Raw genomic sequence first — 22729 nt, forward strand, 5'->3', positions numbered from 1 at the left:
GAAATACTTCAAAGTAAATGCAAGTTTTGCCATTGACTTCAACAGAGCCAGGTTTTCATGCACGAGTGTTTGCAGGATCAGGGCCTCATACATTATCTTACTCTTTTTCAGTGATGCCCAAGTGATGGAGGTTAAAGATGTGAAAAATATCAATAAAAACAATGATGAGAAGGAAATATTAGTAGAGAAACAAAAATGTGATGACCGTGACATTCTACTATTAGATGTTAAAAATAAACATGAAGAAAATGTAGCACCCAAAGAGACCACTGAGCCTAATAATGTAGCTCCTCAGCTCACTACAGAAGCGGTTACCAAACAGGTAATTTGCATTGAAAAATGAAAGAATGAAGACTGGGTGCAGTAAAGGACTAGGAGTCATTTATATTTACAGTATGTACTGAAAGGCATCTGATTTACTGCTGGTCCAGCAACCTTCACCATTACACAGATATGCACTCTCTGCATGTTTCAAGTGCAGAACACAGGAAAAAAATGTACTTGAGATTTTGCCTGTTTAGAATTTCTCTAATTCTGTACCTTCATGACATTTTGTCTCATTTGTATTATTCGTTATAATTTCTTGCAGACTTGCTTCCTAACAGAAACAAATGATGGACCAGCTTTTTCCTTAACACCTGATCCAACAATGCGTAACAATGGGAAAGGACTGAAAGGAGTAAGGTTTTCAGAAGTGGCAATTATTTTGGAGCCAAAGACTGAACAAAATGACCCTGTTCTTGACATTTTGGCAGCACTGACAGAGAGGGAGGACGAAGGACCTCATATCTCCACCTTGTGAGAATCACCACCCTTGCTCTTAGAGTCATTTAAAGTATTTTGTTGTTCTAATAAAGACAGGAACATTGTCCAGATTTTGATTCCTATACGTATATGCTGTAAGAGATTGACTGGGAAGTAAATAAGTACTACATTAAGGAGACATTGTAGCTTCTGAAAATCAAGGCTGTGCTCAGCAAAAAAGTGTGTATGATTATACTTCAAACTTGTTTTCCTAAGAGCAATGATATTTTAAAATGTGATTAGTTTTTTGTGCCCTTTCAGACATGATAAGAAAATATCCTCTGTGATGACTTTTCATAATTTAAGGAAATACATTGTCCCCTACTATCAAATCATTTTATATCCTTTTGCTGTTAACCATGTACAACAAATAAACACTGCCCTTATAACAGTTCTCAAAATCATTGGATTAGATATTATATGTATATAACATGGTTCATCCCTAAGGATTACACATTAAAATCGAGCCCCATCTAAATCAGGAAAGGAAACAACTAGCATTAATAGAGTGAGGTGAAATTGTAGCCAAGGGCACGGCACCAAACCCTCTACTCTCATGAAAAGTGCAAAGGAAATTTTTATGTCCACAGAACAGACAAGACCATTGGCCTAGTGTATCCCCTCCTGTGTGCCCTCTACTAGTGGACCACTCTGCTTGCAGATTTCAGAGTAGCAGCCGTGTTAATCTGTATTCGCAAAAAGAAAAGGAGTACTTGTGGCACCTTAGCGACCAAATTGGTTAGTCTCTAAGGTGCCACGAGTACTCCTTTTCTTTCTGCTTGCAGAGGAGCAGTTTCCACCCTTCCATGCAGCCCTCCCTGGACACTGAAGATGTGTCCCTGTGGCAGGGGTGCTGGAACAATTTGTATGGTGGGGGTGCTGAGAGCCATTGAACCAAACTGTACGCCCTGCATATAATGGGAACCACTTCCCGCCAGGGGGTGCTGCAGCACCCCCCCCCCCGCTAGTTCCAGCACCGATGCTCTAGGGCATTGGAGGGGCGGGACTCGGGAAGGGCAGTGTGAGCACTGGCCACAGCCTCGGTCACCCTTTCCTGCAGGCGGCCACACTCCGAGCAGGACTTGCTACAACTCAAAGCCGCACTGGAGTAACTTGCTCGGATCTCAAACGTAGCCGCAGGGAGAACGGAAGTCAACACACCCTGCTGACCTTGAGGGAAATTGGGGCGAGGGAGGGGAGCAGAGCAGCTCGGTGAGGAGCGAGGGAGGGAGTTTTGCGGCTGCAGGGTTGGAGCACGCCGCAGGCCCGCCCCTCGCACACGTGTCACACCCCCACCGCCGAAGCAGCCGAACACCACGTCCCCCAGTCCCCCCCCCAACCAAATCACACCCAACGGCGCCGGAGCCGGGGGGGGGGCGTGTAACGGCCCCGCGTGTCTGTACGGCTGCCCGCCGGCGACGACGGCTCTGAGTCCCAGGGACGGTTCGGGCACCTTCCCGCCGGCTCTCGGCGCCGGAAGCGGCCGGGCAGAGGGGGGCGCGGCCGGGCAGGGGTAGCGGCGGCGGCGGCGGAGCCAGCCGGCAGCGCCATGGCCAAGTGGGGCCAGGGGGACCCGCGCTGGATCGTGGAGGAGCGAGCGGACGCCACCAACGTGAACAACTGGCACTGGTGAGAGGGGGGCCCGGCGGCCCGGTCCCGCTGCGCGGGCTGGGCGGCATCTTCTCCCCCCTCCCTGCCGCGGCTGGGGCTGTCCGGACCGAGTCTGGCGCCGGCAACCGCGGGGTTTGCTGCCGGCTCCACGCTGAGCCTCCCGCGGGCGGGGGCGGCGGCCGCTGGCCGGGGGCCCGAGGCCACGCTCGGTTTGGAGCCAGGGGGAGCCGCGGGGGCTTGCCCCGGGCCCGGCTGCGGCTCACCCGCTCCCCGCCCGCCCTTCTGCCGCAGGACGGAGCGGGACGCGACCGGCTGGTCAAAAACCCAACTGGAGCAGCTGCTGGTGGGGATCGCGGTGGGCAGTGAGGCGGGCAGCTGTGAAATAAGCGACCTGAAGCAAATGGAAGGCGAAGCCTCCTGCAACAGCCGGAAAGGGAAACTGATTTTCTTCTACGAATGGAACATAACACTTAGCTGGAAAGGTAAAAATGCCCCTTCTCGCTTCTCGTGTCAAGAGAAATACAGCAGGAGGCGGAGCGTCATGTGCTGCCCCTGGAGGCTGCAAACTCGTGCAGGCAGCAACGGCAGCCTTTTTGGATTGTGGGGTGCGCTAGGCTGGTGGGTCTCAAGCGGGGTCCGGGACCCCCTGAGCAGCTTTCAGGGGGTCTGCCCAGCAGGGCTGGCATGAGACTTGCTGGGGCCAGCACTTCAAAGCACCCACTGCATGGGGCTGAAGCCCAGGGCCCTGAGCTTTGCCACCCAGGGCTGAAGCCTGAGCAACTTAGGTTCATGGGGCCTTGGGGCAGTTATCCTGATTGCTACCCCTTAACGCTGGTCCTGGCTTTTATTTGCAGAAAAACAATTGTTGTGGGACAAGCAGGCCATGGAGTTTTTATAGCATGGGGGGGGGGGCATGTATCAGAAAAAGATTGAGAACCCCTGCATTAGGGCAATAATCTTCTTAATATTTGGGTGTATTTCTCACATTCTTCTCAGCACTTGCTGTCAGTCTTGCTGATGCTAGGCCAGCTAAAAGTGCTATCCATTCTTACAGCTGTGATTGAAGGATTATCATCATTATGTTCTTATTACACCTCTGGCGTTTAGGGCAGTGACAAAGCTCCTGCACTCCTGTCTGTTTCTGGCAAGTCTTTCAGTGGTTCCCCAGCTGTGCCCCAGATTTGTCAGCTCGGCTTCCACAGCTCTTCGCCATGTTGTTTTCGGGCAGCCTCGTTTTTGCTTGCTTCAGGTGTCCATCTTATTGCTACTCTGTGATGGAATCAGTTTCCATCTGAAGCACGTGACTGATCCAGCTCCAACGCATTCTGGTAATAATCGTGCTCAGATCCCCTTGGCTGCACTGTCTCCATAGATCTTGGTTTGAGATTGTTCTGGGCCAAAAGATAGAAACTACCCAGTATTATCCTTTCTCTTAGAAGATTCACTTTTTCTGCTCAAAACTTCGTAATCATAGAAACATTGGGCTGGAAGGGACCTCGCGATGCCATCTAGTACACCTCCCACACTGAGGCGGGACCAAATATTTGTACATCATCCCTGAAGGTCTTTGTGTCACCTAATCTTAAAATAGTAATGAATTTCCATCCTTTGTGTCACTGGAAAAGTTGCTTCAGGTTTGTTTACCACATTTCCACATGAGCGCTGAAAACTGTGGCTAATAAATACAGCATATCTGGACATTAAGACCTGAATGGGGCCCTGTAGGCCAGGGGTGGGCAAACAGTGGCCCACAGGCCACATCTGGTCTGCCAGCCATTTTAATCCAGTCCTTGAGCTCCCGCTGAGGATTGGAGTCTGGGGCTTGCGCCGCTCCGGTGCTCCAGCTGGGGAGCAGGGTTCGGGGGTCACTCTGTGTGGCTCCCGGAAGCAGCGGCATGTTCCCCTTCTGGCTCCTATACATAGAGGCAGCCAGGGGGCTCTGCTCTGCATGCTGCCCCCACTCCAACCGCCGCCCCGCAGCTGCGATTGTCTGGGAACCACAGCCAATGGGAGCTGCAGGGGTGGCGCCTGCGGATGGGGCAGCACGCAGCAGAGCCACCTGGCAGTGCCTCCATGTAGGAGCTGGAGTGGGGACATGCCGCTGCTTTCGGGAGCTGCTTGAGGTAAGCGCTGCCCAGAGCCTGCACCCCTGAGACACGCGCCCCCTGCCCCAGCCCTGATCCCCCTCCTGCCCTCCGAACCCCTTGGGCTCAGCCCGGAGCACCCTCCTGAACCCCAAACCCCTCATCCCCAGCCCCACCCCAGAGCCTGCACTCCCAGCCAGAGCCCTCAACCCCGCTGCCCCAGCCCGGAGCCCCTTGCTGCACCCTGAATACCTCATTTCTGGCCCCACCCCAGAGCCCGCACCCCAAACCCAATTTTGTGAGCATTCATGGCCTGCCATACAATTTCTATACCTAGATGTGGCCCTCAGGCCAAAACGTTTGCCCACCCCTGCTCTAGGCAGACTCTACACCTACATGGAGCCCCCTGAAGTCAGTGATGTTCTGTGTGCTTGTGTTGGTCTGGCCATACAAACCTGCTTGCAGGATCGGGGTTTTGTGTGGTAGTGTACACAAATTTCCTGGAATGATTATTCTAGAAAGCAAACTCTTTGATAGGTTGGAGAAGCAGTAATATTTTCATAAACTGAATTGAAGTGGCAAAGGAAACAGAGAGGAACAAAATCAGTGAGTCTCAGCTACTAAAATAGGTTATTTTGAAATAATCTTGAAACAACGCTCTCTTTTTCTTGAATTTTTTTCCATACTTTAATTTTATTTCTCCAAAACAGATACGTTCCCATTCATTATTTTTGAATAAATTAGAACATGACTCATTTTACTCTGAAAGAAGCAGGCATTTTCATTGTGACAATCCTGATCTGCTTTTTATGACTTGTTTGCATTGTTTAAAATTATCGAGCATACAGATTATAGGTATTCAATTAATGTGTTCATGGTAGCAGTGAGGAAACGAGGAACTGTTTCAGGAAAAGTGTAAAGAAAATATAGACATCTTTGTAATACAGTATGTAGAGAAAATTGCAAAAAGGAGTGTGAATAATTTCAAGACTTTTTTAAAAGTGAATTATTGAGATACACTAGCCAGTGTGAATTAATACAACTGCTTGATTGATCATGTAATTAGTTCTCTTTAGCAAATTATACAATTCTTTTCAATGAGTATTGTGTAACCATATCTCTTCAGTGAGACGTGTGCTCCACGTTTTTCCTTCCCATGGCCAAATCCTAGAGAAGGCTGATGTAAAATAATACACATAGATTGCCATGCTGAAGGGTAGAGTGTTCATTCCCAAAATGTGGTAATTAGCTCTCAGCCAGACTTCAATCACTACTGCAAGAGAGAGGCTGCATTCACTACTACTCCCATTTCCCTCTCACTCTCCTTGCCCCAAAATAGGATTGTGGTTCAGTGCCGTGAATAGTCCTGCTCCCCACTCCTGTGGGGTGTCTGCAATTTTTCCCTCCCCCTCCATTTAGCTGATGAGCTATTTCATGAAGTTCCTTCCAGTGCTGTGTACATGCCATGCAGAGTCCTGCTGTCCAGCTTTCCTGCAGCTTGACCACCTGACACTGTAAAATGCATTGTTTATACTGCTTTTAGTTCCCACGTAAGGAGGACCAGGATTGGGGGCCTACTCTCCCAATAACACTCAGGAAATTCAAGACAAGAACATGCAAAGCACCTTATTTTTGTTTCTATTCTGTTTAGGTTCAGTAAAGAATGGAGACAACTTTACATTTTTATTATTGAGTTTGCAAAAAAACAAAAACAAAACATACATAAATTATACTGATTTGGATGTGTATATGTGCTTATTTATTTGTTTGTCCTAAAGTTAAGTATTTTAGGAAATATTGTCAGAACGCCACCAGCAAGCGTTGAAAAAATTTGTTGTGAGAACCCCTGGGCTAAGAAAACATTCTTAATTGTTGAGATCCATGCAATGTAGGTGTTGAAAATAACTAAAATGAAACAATGTAAAGAGGGGCATGGAGTAGCATCATGCAGGGTGCAGTTATTTAAATAATTTCAATTTAAATTAATTGTAATCAATATTTAAATCACCCAATATATTTTAAAAATAAATATAAAACATTATTTGTCAGTTTTACAAAGCCTCAGGTTACCTTGAAAAAAGTTTAATGCAATTTTAGATTTATAGGAAGTAAATTTAGATTTAAAGGAAGTATTTCTTCACACAATGCCCAGTCAACCTGTGGAACTCTTTGCTGGAGGATGCTGTGAAGGCCAAGACTATAACAAGGTTCAAAAAAGAACTAAATACATTCATGGAGGATAGGTCCATCAATGGCTATTAGCCAGGATGGGCAGGGATGGTGTCCCTAGCCTCTGTTTGCCAGAAGCTGGGAATGAGCGACAGAGAATGGATCACTTGACGATTACCTGTTCTGTTCATTCCCTCTGGTGCACCTGGCATTGGCCACTGTTGGAAGACTGGATACTGGACTAGATGGACCTTGGTGGGGTGAAAGTAATATTAAATAGTACTTACAGGTACTGGGACCTGGCTTCCCCAGCCAACCCATCCGTGCTGCCTGACCCATGCTGCCTGGGGCTCCGGCGGTGATTTAAAAGGGCCCGGGCTTCCCCCCCGCGTCGGTGGCCCTGCCCATAGGGCCTACCAGAAGGGCTGCCGGTGGGCGGGGCAAAAGGGACAGCGACGTTAAAGTGCTGCCATGGCAGTGCTTTAATGTCAGCTGCGTATGGGCCGGTACATGGCCGTTCTTTATAAGAACTAAGTTATAAATGCTACATTTAGGGTAGCTTAATTTTATACATTGCGAAAAACAAAATATAATTGTCTTGCTACAAACGTTTCCCAAATAAATAGTTTTTTCCTACCTGCCACAACTTTCTGAGGTGAAAACCAGAAGCGATTAACAATTATGAGCTATTCTTACACTGTGATAAGAGCACTTAATCTCACAGGCATTCAGTGGTCTACCGTATATTAATGCAACTTTCCTTTGTGAACCTGTATTTAAGAGTATTTGCTTGAAGATTCTAGTATTCCACTGAAAGTTCTAAGAGCTGCTATTGGTCATGAGTTTGGGTCTGTATCAGTGCTTCCCCCCTGCATGTTCTCTAACCAATTGGAAGTAGAAATAAGATCAGAACTTCTGGGGAGTTTGACAGCATGGAACATTCTCAAACTTAAAGCAATAGTTCTTCCCCCATCTAGTCCTTTTCTGTAATATTCTGCATTCAATCTACTATTTTAAAAATGAGCATTTCTTAGCAGAAACAAAATCTATGTAAATCTGAAATTCACTAACAATTAGGAAAGCCTGAATGTCCCAAAATCCACTGTAGCAACATAGACTGGGAAGAAAGTGAAGAACTAGCACCACTTAAATAAAGTAAGTTGATTTAAATTAAAAACATCTGTTTCTTTATTAAATTCTAAAGGTATTATTTGTATCCCCATGGTATTATAAGTATTTTAGTGAAGAGCTTTACATTATGGTGGTAGTTTTAGTAGGTGTTTGTACATGTTCTATAAAAACTACCTATGGACTTGCTGTCCTGGAATCCAGTACACCTGCCCTGCTTTTGAGGAAGGTGCTTTCAATGTTAATTTGTCTAATATTGAAATAACAGTGTCTGAAATGTAATGTGGTCCAGTTGATCCAAAATGGGACTGGGAACCAAAAACTCATTAATACTAGGGCAGTCAAGCAATTAAAAAAATTAGTCACGATTAATCGCACTAAATATTTTTGGGTGTCTCCTACGTTTTAAAATATATTGATTTCAGTTACAACACAGAATACAAAGTGTACAGTGCTCACTTTATATTTATTTTCATCATCTGAGTCAGATGCCACCAGCAGAAAGTTGATTTTCTTTTTTTGTGGTTTGGGTTCTGTAGTTTCCGCATCTGAGTGTTGCTTTTTTAAGACTTCTGAAAGCATGATCCACACCTTGTCCCTTACAGATGTTGGACAGCACTTCAGATTCTTAAACCTTGGGTCGAATACTATAGCTATTTTTAAAAATCTCACATTGGTACCGTTTTTGCGTTTTTTGTCAAATCTGCTGTGAAAGTGTTCTTAAAATGAACATCATCCGAGACTGCTATAACATGAAATATATGGCAGAAAGTGGGTAAAACAGAACAGGAGACATACAGTTCTCCCCAAGGAGTTCAGTCACAAATTTAATTAACACGTTAGTTTTTTAACGAGCATCATCAGCATGGAAGCATGTCCTCTGGAATGGTGGCCAAAACATGAAAGGGCATACGAATGTTTAGCATATCTGGCATGTAAATACCTTGCAACACCGGCTACAAAAGTGCCATGCGGATGCCTGTTCTTACTTTCAGGTGACATTGTAAATAAGAGTCAGTCAGCAGTATCTCCCGTAAATGTAAACAAACTTGTTTGTCTTAGCGATTGTCTGAACAAAAAGTAGGACTGAGTGGACTTGTAGGCTCTAAAGTTTTACATTTTTTTGTTTTTGAGTGCAGTTATGCAAGAAAAAATATCTACATTTGTAAGTTACACTTTCATGATAAAGGGATTGCACTACAGTACTTGTATGAGGTGAATTGAAAAATACCATTCCTTTTATCATTTTTACAGTGCAAATATTTGTAATCAACAATAATATAAAGTGAGCACTGTACATTTTGTATTGTGTGTAATAGAAATCAATATATTTGAAAATGTAGAAAAACCTCAAATATTTAATACATTTCAATTGGTATTCTATTGTTTAACAGTGCGATTAATCACAATTAATTTGAGTTAATTGCACATGTTAACTGTGATTAATCAACATCCCTAATTAATACTAATCACAGTTCTGACACTGGAACCTTTGGGGTTTTGGAAAGCCATTTTATCCTTCTGTGTCTTAGTTGCCACATCTGTAAAATGTCAATAATAATATGTGCCTACCTGAAAGTGGATTTACAATGCAAAGCATTACCTCCAGTGAGCAGTGTGGCTCTATCCAGTAAATATTTAGATTAGAATTTGCTCACCGGCACAGATATTTTCTGTCCAACTGACTGATATGTACAGCATTATTAAGTTTTTTAAAAATAAAAATGGAATGTTTAAAAAGCCTCTATTACCGTTAGTCATAAAGTAGACCTTCCAGTTAGTATTATTTGTATCTTTGTTGGGTTTTTTTGTAACGATTACATGGTTTCCCAACACTTCCCTAAACTCTTATTCATCCAGCAAGCTTGGCTAGAAATGCCATCCTGCAGGTATGTGCCCCATTGTTCAAAAAAGAAGTCTAAACACACATTTTCTTTGGGCACTCTGATTGACTAAGAAATAAAAAACCTAATTTTTCCTTCAGATATTAACAGAAACTGCACATAAATGTCTTTTTGCCTACTTTAGTGTGAGCTTCACCTGCGGCAAGTCAGGATATATTTCTGCATGGGCATTTCTTTCAGTGGATAGTCTGGTGCTCATTCAGGGCACAATCCTGTGCATAAAGTTGTTAAAGGAAGTTTTTCCATTGAGTTAAGTGACAGTTGGATCTGGATATTTGGAAGATGCAACTTCTGAGTGACTTTGTGTCTTTAAGCTGATTCACCCCTTTGCAGCAGTGCCTGTCCCTGCAGGGTGTTACTGCAAAAATGTAGTACATGATATTGCAGGATGTTTGTTACAGGGTTTTGCTGTGAGCATTGACGAACATCTTTGCTGCTGGGCAGTTGTACATGTTAAAATAACATTTAATGGTATGACATAAGACACTGTAAAGGTAATTGGTGCTATGACAGACTGGAAATGCCACTGGTACAGTCTGAAGAGCATTTAAACCAGATCTGCTGGGTGAATAAATTTAATGAACAACGAGAAACTTTTTAAGAATAAGAGGAGGAATCTTTACTAAAACAAAAGCTGTTCACAGAACTGTAATAATTAAAGCAGAACAGTGTGGACTAAGGGCCTGATCCTGCGACTTCTTGCACTCATGTGCACTGCTGTGCCTGTGGGGAGCCCCATTGCTGTCAGTGTCTGTGTGTGTGTGTGCAAGTTCCAGGATCATGATCTAGGGCTTCATTTATGATGGCATGTATAGTACAAGCACTGCACACGCCTAGAACAGATGTAAACAGCAGTGTAGATGATGAGACGCTGCTTAGACAAGTAAAGACATACCCTAAGGTTCTGGCATAGCTCCTACACAGCTCTCTCTACACTCCACAGTGCCTCCCATTGCTGTTTTTAGCAGTGTCGTGTCCTACTGCCTCCCTGCTGCTGGAGCCTTTCCCTGCCATAGTGAAAGGTTTTGACAGTGGGGAAAGACTCTCTGGCAGGGGAGAGGCAGTGGAAAAGGCTTCAAGAGCTCCCCATTGCTGGAGCTTTTCCTCATCACAGGGAGCTGCTGGAGCCCATCCCTGTGGCAAGGAGAGGCTGTGGCTGGTGGGAGGCCGTGGGGAGAGGTTCTGACCTTTCCTCACTGCCTCCCCCTGCCAGAACCTGTCCCTGCTTTCCACTGTGGAGTGTAGCTACACATACGCTGCACGCTACTGCAAGTGTAGGCAGGGCCTTACTAGCATAGGGATTACTACCACGAGTTGCCCTGTTGAGGTCAGTGGCACTATTTGCAAAGCAAGTACTTCTCTCAGAAGCGTTTGCAGGATCAAGCCTTTTATTTTTAAACTTCAATAGAGATGTATATAGCTCTGAGCATGTATACATAGTATTGCTGACTTACGTTAACAGCCCTAATATGCTAGGCAATTTCCAGACATTCACAAAGGGATGCTCCCTGCTCCAAGAAACTCTAAGGATAGACAGAGTGACATTAGCAGAAAGGGAACAACAAATAGGGTTGTTTTTTTCCCATACAGAATTCAGTTGGATTCACTAGCAGAAGTAGGCCTTTAAGAAGGATATAATGGTGATGGGGAAGGCCACAACATGCGTAGGGGCTGTATGGAAGAAAGCACAAATGTGATTGTGCAAGAAGTTGACAAATGGACAGATGAGGGTAAGAACATTGGCAGAATGGCAGCACAAAGCTTGATTAGGGAGGAGGTGTTTGTACTCTCATGCACCTACACAGAAGTATCAGTGACTCACTGAGATGATATCCTAAGTTTAAAAGCAGCTTAATGAGTTTGTGTTTTATTAATTCCGTTTTAGTTCTTTCAGTTGGTTTAATTATTCTTCTTTGAGTGATTGTTCCTACGTATAGTGCACTTCAGGTTGCACATGCGCTCAGGATGGCTGTTTTTTCCTAGCAGTGTCTGTCTGGTCCACACACATGCATCCATTCTCCATCAGCTGCACGCCAACAGAATAAAGGGGCCTGTTGGATCACCACCATCTTAGTTCCTTCTTGCCACTTGTGGTCTATGATGGAGCTTCACTGTCCTTGCTGACTACTTCAGCTCTCTTTGTAAATAGTTTTAGAAGTTTAAAAAAATTTCTTAAGTAGTTTTTAGTATACTTAGATAGTGTTAACGGTTTGGTTTCCTATTTTTTGGTCTGTGTGAGGGGAAGCACACGCACACAGTTTCAAAAACTGCATGAAGGGCCACAAACGCTTCCTGGTCACAGACTTCCCTGACACCTGTTTGTCATGGATGCCTGGGGGAAACGCACATCCCATCCAAGTGCAGAATCTGTTTCTTTGGCACTGAAATCCTCTTCCGTACTGAAGGATCTGTTGCCCTTTACTTCAACAACCTGAGCTGTGGAAATGACTCTTGACTCCAATGGCTGCAGCTTGCATCCCAGCTCCAGAAGACCTGTTGTTCCCTGAACCTTTCGTCTAAGAGAGCACCAGCCCTTGCAGAAGGGTTAGAAAGACTTTGACCTACTACAGCCCCATGAGACTGATGGGGGTGACCTCTGGTAAACTTTTACCATGTATATAGGAACTTTTGTTTTTTATGTGTTTTTTTTCTGCTTTTGCCCTTAAGAATAAATGCCGTTTGCTTTGGGAAGGCTCCAGGCAAGTGCAATCTCACCTTGCTAATTATGATTCGCCAAAGGATTTTAGCCTCCCTTATTTGGTAGGAGGACAGAGCACAAGTATGTGTGGGGATACTGTTCAACTCCCTGCTTTCAGTAAAGACTATGATCACACTCACATCCTTCTTAGACTGGGGCATTGACATGGAGGGACAGTCCAAGGGATATGGTCCCCCCAGGAGTCTGTTTCAAATCAGAGTCCGATGAGCCTGTGAATGATTCCTCCCATGTATCTGTGGCCAGTCAATCCAGGTGGCCTATAACAAGCAGGGAGGAGTGGAGGCCATCACCCTTTGGAACTATGCAGTCCCATGCAAATTACTTTAACTGCTGTCCACCTGCCAGGGACCCACAAACACCCTAGATTATCTGAGTAAACAGTTCTCCTTAGAATGAGAGTTAGAGCTACGTGATCTGACTCTCCAGAAGATGTTTTTGGGTGTGGGGTCTCTCATCCAAGGATTTTTTTCGCATCCCTTGTGAACAACAAGTGCAAGAAGTTCTACTCCACGGAGGGTTGTAGTCCAGGCTCTCTGGGCGATGTGTTTCTCAGACAGTGGTTGGGAGCCTTGCAATACCCCTTTATCCCCGATTCCCCTTTTACCTCAGACATTGAGGAAAATCAGACAACATAAAGCACAAGTCATGCACCAGGTTGGCCAACAGTTCTAAAGTACTCTACACTTCTGCAACTATCTGCCTGAGCTCCCCTCTGCATTCTCCTGATACCTTAACTATTAACCCAGGACAAAGGACAGACCCAGCCACGCTTCACCTGAAAACATGGTATTTGTATGGCTGTTGGGGTTGTTCAGCTGATGTCCAGGCTATCGTAAGCAGCAGTAGAAAGGACTCTACCAGGAAATGTTACAAAGCAAAATGGAAATATTTTTGTTTTGGTGTAACTGACAGGGAATTCCTCCTTCACTGGCAAAGATTCTGAATGTATTGGACTCCTTTTATCCTTAAATCCTCAGGGCTGTCTTTTAGCTCACTTAGAGTACACCTTTTGGTCATCAGTGCATTTCATCTGCTGGTAGACACTTACTCTATATTTTCCCACTCTGTCACGGTCTGCTTCCTGGTGAGTATGATTTGAGACTTCCCTCCAGTGGCAAAACCAGTACCAACCTGGGACTTGAACTTTGTGTTCTCAACCATTACTAAGTCACCATTTGAGCTCTTGGGATCATGCTCTTTACTAGATCTGTCTGTGAAGGGAACATTTTTGGTAACTATCATGTCAGCCAGAAGACTTGGAGCTAGAAGTGCTCATGGCTGACCCTCTAATTTTGTACAGTTTTCCACAAGGACCAGGCATCTGTGAGACATGCTAAGTTTGTCTCTGAGGTGGTGGTGCATCAACCAAAGTATCCATCGATCTGTGTTTTAGCCTAAACCTCTTTCTAGCTAGGAAGAGGTGGCATGGCACTCACTGGCAACATAGGGCTCTTGCCTTTTTCCTGCAAAGAACAAAGTCCTTTCAAAAGTCTCCTAGACTTTGTCACATTTGCAGAATGTCTGAAAGGAGATGCCATCTCCTCTCACAGGCTGTCAAAGTAGATCTTGGGATGCATCCTACTCTGAGATGAACAATTTCTCCCTTGAGGATAGCATATGAACATACACAGCTTGAGTTTAGGCATCATTGGTAGCTTCACATAGCGATGTCCCTATTACTGACATCTGCAGAGTTCTCTGCACTATGTGCTGGTGCAAGCAGCTGCTTCTAATATTTCTCTAGGCAGGGCAGTTCTGCAATCTGTTGTGCCATAGGATTCCAGGCACCCATCTCCTTAAAGAGACAGTGCTTGTGAATCACCTGAAGTGCACTACATATAGGGACAATCAGTCGAAGAAGGATGCATTAATCTTAATTTGAGTTCTTTGAGATGGGTTGTTCCTGTGTAGTGCATTACCCACCTTTCCTCCCCCCTGTTTAGTCAGTAGAGAGGGAACTATAATGGTAGTGGTTTATTCCCCTTTATTCCCTTGGTGTGGAGCATGAAGAGTGTGGGGGCAGATATGTGGAACAGATGGACACTGCTAGGGAAAAATCTCCAGTTCTGGGCACATGGAGGGCATGCAAAACCTGAATGTACTATGTGCAGGGACAACACATTTAAAAAAACTTAAGTTACTACAAGGTAAGTAATCCATCCTTTTAAATAGTAGTTCTGCAGAAAGCATTTACAAGGGTAAAACTGCTACGATGGAAAATACAGTTATTTAGTTATTACATTTAAGAATTCATTCTGTTAATGCAGGTACAATGAAAGAATCTGGTGAGAAACATGAGGGATTTGTTGAAATTCCTAACCTGTCAGAAGAAAATGAGGTGGATGATACAGAGGTAGGTAATAAATACTAACATAGCTGTATAGGGCAGGAATTTTGAAATAAAATTAATAACTTTGGCTGCCATTAAATTTTCTGTTAACTGAATAATAGTTACCAAAGGGTTTAAAAAAAAAAGCGTAATTAGTGAATACCTGGGAGAACAACATGACTTAGCTAGGGGCTCACTTCATCGAATGCATCCGATGAAGTGAGCTGTAGCTCACGAAAGCTTTTGCTCAAATAAATTTGTTAGTCTCTAAGGTGCCACAAGTACTCCTTTTCTTTTTGCGAATACAGACTAACACGGCTGCTACTCTGAAACATGACTTAGCTAGTCTGTCTTTAGTGATCTAAAGATAAAAGATGTCAAGAACCAAAAACATTAATGGCTCACTTCTGTCCTCCGATACGTAAATACATATCCTCCAAAGTTAGCTACTAAGCATACACAATATCAGACTTTAAAAGATGCAGCTCGTGGTAATACAGAGCCACGTGTTTGAGATAAGAATTGAGCCCTATGTTTGCTTCACTGTTTGTCATTTTTTAATCTTAAGGCCTTTACTTTGGTGCTAGCCTAATGATATAGTTGATACTGTGGTCTCTAAAGAACTCCTGCATAGGGGGAGAAACCTATCTAAACTTCAGCTAGTTCTTGATTTATTATGGAGACAAAATTGCTTGTGTTTCCTTTTAGAAAAAGAAAAAGTATCCAGTTTTAGCTTAAAGGCATGATAAAGTAGGAAAGTTTGCACTTGAAATATCTATTCTGCACCTGTCCTCTGAATAAACCAACACCGTTGTTCCCCAAAAATCAAATTGTACAAAGCATCTCTTAGATTTGTATGTTTGTTTACAGATAAGTGTAAGCAAAAAGAAAGGAGATGGAGATGTGCTAAAGGATCTTATGAGAACAGAAGGAACTTCAAAAATCAGGGAGGCTCTCAGACATTATCTGAAAGTTCTTAAAACAGGTACATTAACATCATTTCTGTGACTATATGGGCCAATTATGTGCAATCTCCCTGCTTGAATAGATTGATCCATTTTCATCTGAGTTGGTAGAAACGGTTTTCATATCACTTTAAGAACAAAACAAAACCCCAATGCCTTCATTTTAATGCAGTATTATAATTAAGGTTTTAATTTCACCAAAGTCAGGATATTCAAAGTTGTTTATTTTGGAGTAAAGCCCAGGAGGCACTAATCAGGACCAGAACCATATTGTCATAAGCGCTGTACAAACATATGAGGAGATACAGTCCCTGCCTTAAAGATCTTACAAATTAATTGGCTGAGCAAAGCAAGGCCATACACTTAACTCAATGGCATTTCTCTATCTGTAATGTGGTAACTTCTGAAAACAGTATCCAATCAATTCCAAAATTTCAGGGAATGTTCTAGGCATAAGTGGACAGAACTCTATTAATTTTGGTGAAAAATCAAAAACTGCAAAAGCCTGAATTTAGTGGAAATCAGGCTATTCTCATTTTCAGATCTTTACCAAAATAAATATGGTTCTGAGCAGAGGGGGAAGGGCTTGGTTGTAGTGGGGGCGAGGGGCATAGTTGTGTGTACAGGTTGGTCTCATGTTAGATGGTATTTTTTACTTCCTCTGTTTACAGAGTTTACTCTGGGAATGATCCTACCAACCAAAACTTCAGCTGGTCTGGAGCTAGCAGTTAAAAAAAAATTGAGTGAGAATAACGTGCAGGTATGCTGGCTTTAGGAGTTACCATGTAAGTTTCACTGGGAAAGGTGGATGCTATTGGCCCCAAACTCTGCCATCATAGGAGGAATAGAGAATTTAAGATTTATCCCGTGACTAACGTCAGATGTACATAGTGCTATAATGTGGAGCATTCATCTGTAACAGTAAGTGTTTGGTGCACTTTTAAAATCACCTTTGGGATGGAGACCAGTAAATTCACCAACATGAATGCTATGACCAGTCTGCGTAGTGCTCAGGTAATGTGGAAATAGAATAATTGCTGGGCCACAGAATCTTCAGACAGTGAAAGGGAGATCAAAGGTGTCCTGTTCTTCAGTTCCAGTGTTCTGTCAGTAACAATGACAGCTTCAAGAGGGAGAGGCTGAAATTTGTCTGCTTCCCTCATTTCCTCAGTCATTATTAATTCATTCCACATTCTGTTGCCTGTCACCAAAAGCATGTTAGGGTTGCCACAGATTTTTCTAGTGCCTGACTGTGGTGCTCACTTAATCTAATCCTAATATAGAATAGTATGTTATCATGTAATTAATGCATATGCACAAGGGAGGAGGCTTACTATTGCTTGGGCAGCCTTAAACTTGGCGTTTCCTAACTTTTGAGTGGTTGACTTTGTAAACTTAATGATGTTTTTCTAGTATAGAGTTTTGGTGTGGAATATATATGTATTTTCTATTCATATACAATGGCACTTTATCCTGAGTTTGCTTTGCAGGATTCTGTTTTACCAGTTTCTTTGGATACAGTTGGTGTAAAAATTCCAACAGTAAAGATACTTCTGAAAGAGATGTTTGACTCTCCGGTAGAGGAGCTTTATAGCATCTTCATAACTAAGGAGGTAAGAAGCCTTTTTATAGCAAAGGACCAAACGTTCTTAGTGATGTAACGGCAAAGATTGGTGCTCCAGAAAGGAGAAAAGTTATTTTATTTGAAGAGTTTAATTATAATCAGTAATCAGAAATATTATATGTAGGGCCTTACCAAATTCACGGCCATGAAAAATGAAATAGACTGTGAAATCTGGTCTCCTCCCATGAAATCTGGTCTTGTGTGTGCTTTTACCCTATACTGTACAAATTTCACAGGGTAGACCAGCGTTTCTCAAATTGAGGGTCCTGACCCAAAAGGGAGTTGCAGAGGGGTGGCGGTATTGCCACCCTTACTTCTGCGCTGCCTTCAGAGCCGGGCGGCTGGAGAGCAGCAGCTGTTGGCCAGGTGCCCAGCTCTGAATGCAGCACCCTGCCAGCAGCAGCACAGAAGCCAGGGTGGCAATACCATACCATGCCACTCTTCCTTCTGTGCTGCCACCTTCAGAACTGGGTGGTAGGAGAGTGGTGGATGCTGATTGAGGTCCCAGCTCTGCAGGCAGCAGTTCTGCCTTCAAAGCTGGGATCCTGGCCAGCAGCCTCCGCTCTCCAACTGCCCAGCTCTGAAGGCAGCATTTCCCCATGGCCTCCTCACCACAGGACCTTCTTCCTGATGCCAGATAGCATTTGTACTCCTCAGTCCTCCAGCAGTATACCTCTCACTGACTGAAGTGAGGTCTTGAGGTCCTTTTTAAACCAGGTGCCCTTATTTTAGCCTGCCTGTCTTAATTGATTCTAGCAGCTTCTTAATTGGCTCCAGGTGTCCTAATTAGCCTGCCTTAATTGGTTCCAGCAAGTTCCTGATTGTTCTGGAACTACCCATTACCTTTCCCAAGAAAAAGGGATCTGCTTAATCTGGGGCTAATATATTTGCATTCTGTCACTCTCCTGTAGCCATCTAGTCTGACCCTGTCACAGTAACTTAATCATATTATGATTTTTCTTAGTGAAGTCAATGATATATTGATTTGACTAGAGCACTTTTTAAAGTTCAAACGCATAAAATTGCTTTTAGAGAGCCATGCATTAATCACAGAACCATTGGCATTAGGAGTGTCCAGTAGCCCTTTTAGTTCATCCCAGTATCCTGGAAGAATGCGTTATATATCACTAAGCTATCCAGAAATCGTAGAAGTTATGTGTTATTGAATAGCTGATTAAATTCTTACACTATGCATGTTTGCTTTTTGTTTCCCTAGTTGGTGCAGAAATTTTCTAAAAGTTGTGCTGTGATCCAAGCCAAAAGAGGAGGGAAACTTCAAATGTTTGATGGTTGTATTACTGGTGAATATATAGAATTGGTAAGTTGAAACCTTGAAGTTTAAAATCAGATGCCATGTTCTGCCCTTTTGGAGTCTCACACTGGTGATGTTTAGGTCCAGAAGGTTCTTAATTTGCTACTCCACAGGGGAGAATACACTGTAAAATGTAACCTTGCTTTAGTTTCTCTAATGCAGATTTAGTTCATAAAAAACAAAATATGACCATGCAGAAGATTCCTGACTTTCTCCTTTTCTGGCCCAGATTATCTATCATATAGGAAAACCCTCACTTGGAACCATGGGAAGAGGAAAACTGTGTATGATTGCCTTACAGAGTTTTTCTACCACTGTCTCTTTTAATAGAAGAGTTTGGGATTGAGCTTACAGATTAGCGGTAGTACCACTTACCAAACATGTGGATCTCTGGAGAAGCAGATCCCATTCTGTTCAGAGCCAGAAGCTATACTGTCCCTGGCTACGCTCCCCTAGAGCTACATAGGGGCAGCTGAGGAAGGTAATCTAGTGTAGACCTGTATTAACTCCTCCTGGATTTCCACACAAAACGAAGCAAAGAGTAGTGCCATGGAGAGCTCTGCTTTGATGTGGGAGCATGTCCCAGTTACACTTCTTCTCTTGTCAGAGATCAGTGGTATCACCATTCTGAATGTCAAAAGTTGTTTCTTAAACGAAAAAACGACCTAGGGAAAATGCTCTGTCCGGAAGCCCTTTAACTTACCATTCAGCTGTGTGTCAATTCTAGCTTCGAATCCCTTAATTACTTAAACCAAATCCTGAGTAGTTTAAGATAGTAAACATTTTTTTGGAATTAAAATTACTGCAGATTCTAAGGATTTAGTTCTAGGTATTTCATCTTTTAGGCATGCCTCAGATTTCCTAAAGCTCGAGATCCCCTTTCCCCCAAATGGACTGAGAGTGCAGTGGCTCCAGTTACAATAAAGATGTTGAAACTTGGGAAAACACTGATGAAATAATTCATTTGATAGTGCCAGTGACTGGCTAAAAAAAGATACTCCACACATTTCCAGCTGTAACAATTAAAGAAATTCTTTAGGCAACATCCCCAGTCAACAATCAAACAACTGGCAAGTTCCACATCATAGAGAAATAGTTACAGTGGTTATGTTAAGCACAAATGGAACTGAACCTACTTGGACTCTAGGGGAAGTTGTGAATAAAAAAATACCCCTATTTGTAAACCTCCTTGAAGGATGCGCAAACTCCCTGAATAGGAGAATGCACCACTACTCTAAACCAACTGCTGTCAAATCTGTCTTCCGGATTAAGCCTCTGCCAGTTTGCTTTCAGTTCCCTATTTCAGCCAGTTGCTGAGAATGCTGAGACTCCACACAGTCTAGAACTGATGGAAAGGAGCTCTAGAGCTGTGTGTCATCTTACACATAGTACCACAGCCCAAACCATCTATCTCTTCCAGTGGCCTCAAATGTACATTGAGCAAGATGGGGGATCAGTTACCCTCCACTTTTTTTCTGTGATTTCTCAGAGGAAAATACAGAACCACTGCAGTAATCCCAGTCACCCATGCTAAGGTCCATATTATCAATGGCTGCTGATTAGAGCTATAGCTATAGGCATGAACAACTGACCTTTGTCCATTGCTAGGAGAAAGTAGGGAATTGTGCCCAGTTATGAGTGTCACGATTAGACCTGGATAAAAGCTGGGATTTTCAAGTAAAGTGTGTTCTCTCACATTTACTATTTGTCCAACTTTTGCCAGGTGGAAAAATCAGAAATTGAAGGGAGAAGGCCACAAAATTTTATTTCAGAATTTTGTAAAACAAACTTTTACCAAACCAACTTTTTCAAAGAAAAAACTTAATTTGATAAAACCCTGTTTTATGATGGAAAAAGCTTTCTCATTGGAAAATTCTTGGCCAGTGCCAGCTAGGATTCTCTTGGAATGAGATGTGGCAGGCCCTCAGATGAAATTCTTGAAAAAAGGCAGGGGGGACTATAAGTTTTGTCATGATTTTTGTACATTTGTATCTGTCTTACAGTTACCCAGCCAAAGGATTGTCATGAAATGGAGATGCAGGAACTGGCCTCATGGTATGTCTTTTCTCTAACCCAATAGTATTTACGGGTTGGATTTTGTTAGGGGCCTAAGCCCAGTTTAAATTGTGGCTAAAGTTTGAGAAAGCACAATGTAATGCCTGCTGTTAGTCCCCCTGAGGTAAGGAGTTTGTTCTGTCTTTGTTCTTGTAAGTACATTTATGTACATAATACAACAGCTGAGTTCATGAAAGATTGAATTTCATTTAGTAGTATAGTAAAACAAACTTTCATTAATCAGGTGTTAAAACAAAGGTTATTAATAAACATATTACTGACTGTTGTACCGTCTCTTCTTCCAGAACATTATGCAACGGTTGCTTTGAATTTCAAGGATTGGGCAACTCAAACTGAGTTACAGGTAGAGTGCAAAGGAGTCCCTGTCTGTAATGAAGACAGTACAAGACAGTGTTGGCAGAAGCAGCATTTTAAAGAAATACATGTTTTACTGGAACAGACCAAAGTAAATGCTGAATGACGATAGCACTGTAGTTTTATTAACGCATTACTTTTTTTATATATATATAAAAAAGTTTCTCCCTTTTTTGCCCCCCCCCCCTTTTTTTAAGAAAATTAATTTATTTACAGGGGATGAATAAAGATCCACATCTGTGATACTGTATATAATTTAAGTACTATTTATGGATCTTCAGTGAATTAAATGGCCTCTTCCATAAGTGAGATTATGTATTTAGACACCTTCAGTTTGAGACATGATCCCTGTTTTATCTATAACTTAAATGTGAATGTGACTCAGATGCTATAGACTTCATGGTATTACATCATACTGGCAAGGCCATTTAGTAGAGACTAATTTGGGCCTGGACTAGGCCTACTTAGTAGCTAGAGCAAATAAGTGACATATGCATTGTTTAGTAAGAATCCATTCCTGGTGGGTAGAATACTGTGTTTAAATGCACTCCTGATTAAAAGGTGAATTGGAAAGTCTTAAAAAAATACCCCAGACATAGTTTGAGCCTGTAAAATCAAATGAGTGAATTATACAGCCACTTAAAATAAAGCATTTAATCTCAAACCATAACAAAACAAGCTGCAGGCTTATCTTTTCAAACAGCACAGCTACACCTTTGAAAGACTCAGTCACCTAAGTCTTTGCTGTTGGTCCTGAGGGTTAACAAAATTAGAGCAACCCTTGTTGACTGTGGGAGATGCTATTATTTTGATCTGTTTTTCTAAACTCCTGTCTTCATCTTTTCTCTGTCAATGGTACCTGTGACGGGAGTTGATGCTCCAGGAAGGCTGTAAGGGAAGTAACTTAATTTTGTATTTCAGCAATTTCCATATTTATTTAAAGAGCCATTCTGACTTGGACTGTTTTCTTCTCTTGGAATTCTGAAAATGTTTTTAGCTTAGACCCTTTCAGTTCACCTTAATGAACCATTCCACCCATGGGAATGTAATGAAAGCAAAGCAAATAAAACCCCAACCGTTTAACCCTTATGGTGCATTTGTGTCAACCATGATGGGTTAATAGTGAAGCTATAACAGTTTAGCAAGAATGGGGCAGAATTCTTAAATGCATTGAGTAATTTTGTAAACAATTGGAATAAAAAATTACTTACCTGTGCAATACTGAACTTAAGGCAAAATTGTGACAGAGGTGACAGACGGCATTTTAATCAAATGCACAGAATAGCAGTCAGCCATGTTAATAAACAAAATTGTACAGTGAGTGTGCTTTGTTTCCTCTAATGTATGCTGTTCAATAAACTACCACATGCATATGACCAGTTCCTTCCTCCTCCTCCCTCCCTCCCTGCTTAAAGGATTCTTTAGAGAATCAAGTTTCCGGCATACAGTTTTATTGTGATAAGACTAAGACCACACAAACTTGGACAGGATACCAATGACATTTACATTGTGTGTAAATTTAAATGACATACAGGACAAGAAAGTTTTTTCTCCCTGACAGCCTCAAGTAGAGCAGGGGAGGAGGACAGGGAAAGACAGCAGCATTGTGATGAGAGGGGAAAGTAGAGAATTCCATGTTTATTGTACACT

At 42.8% G+C, this 22729-nt stretch overlaps 1 protein-coding gene across 1 annotated transcript; it reads left to right on the plus strand.

Moving 5' to 3' along the window:
- The first annotated feature begins 1834 nt into the window (after positions 1-1834).
- Positions 1835-22458, plus strand: LOC311517999 (activator of 90 kDa heat shock protein ATPase homolog 2-like). The gene is made up of 9 exons (XM_084623382.1): positions 1835-2433; positions 2707-2897; positions 14687-14772; positions 15619-15733; positions 16385-16473; positions 17204-17326; positions 18554-18655; positions 20653-20704; positions 21010-22458. The coding sequence occupies exons 1-9, from the start codon at positions 2354-2356 to the stop codon at positions 21183-21185; spliced, it is 1014 nt and encodes a 337-aa protein (XP_084479508.1). The 5' UTR covers positions 1835-2353; the 3' UTR covers positions 21186-22458.
- Positions 22459-22729: the final 271 nt, after the last annotated feature.

Source organism: Lepidochelys olivacea (genome assembly GCF_965140295.1).
Source record: "Lepidochelys olivacea isolate rLepOli2 genome assembly, chromosome: 3".
Lineage (NCBI taxonomy): Eukaryota > Metazoa > Chordata > Testudines > Cheloniidae > Lepidochelys > Lepidochelys olivacea.

Excerpts from the sequence above, each read along its gene's own strand:
- LOC311517999 (XM_084623382.1), top strand. The coding sequence starts at position 2,354 with ATGGCCAAGTGGGGCCAGGGGGACCCGCGCTGGATCGTGGAGGAGCGA. Across the intron at positions 2,434-2,706 it reads AACGTGAACAACTGGCACTG|GACGGAGCGGGACGCGACCG; the intron begins GTGAGAGGGGGG and ends CTTCTGCCGCAG. Across the intron at positions 16,474-17,203 it reads TGAGTGAGAATAACGTGCAG|GATTCTGTTTTACCAGTTTC; the intron begins GTATGCTGGCTT and ends TTTGCTTTGCAG.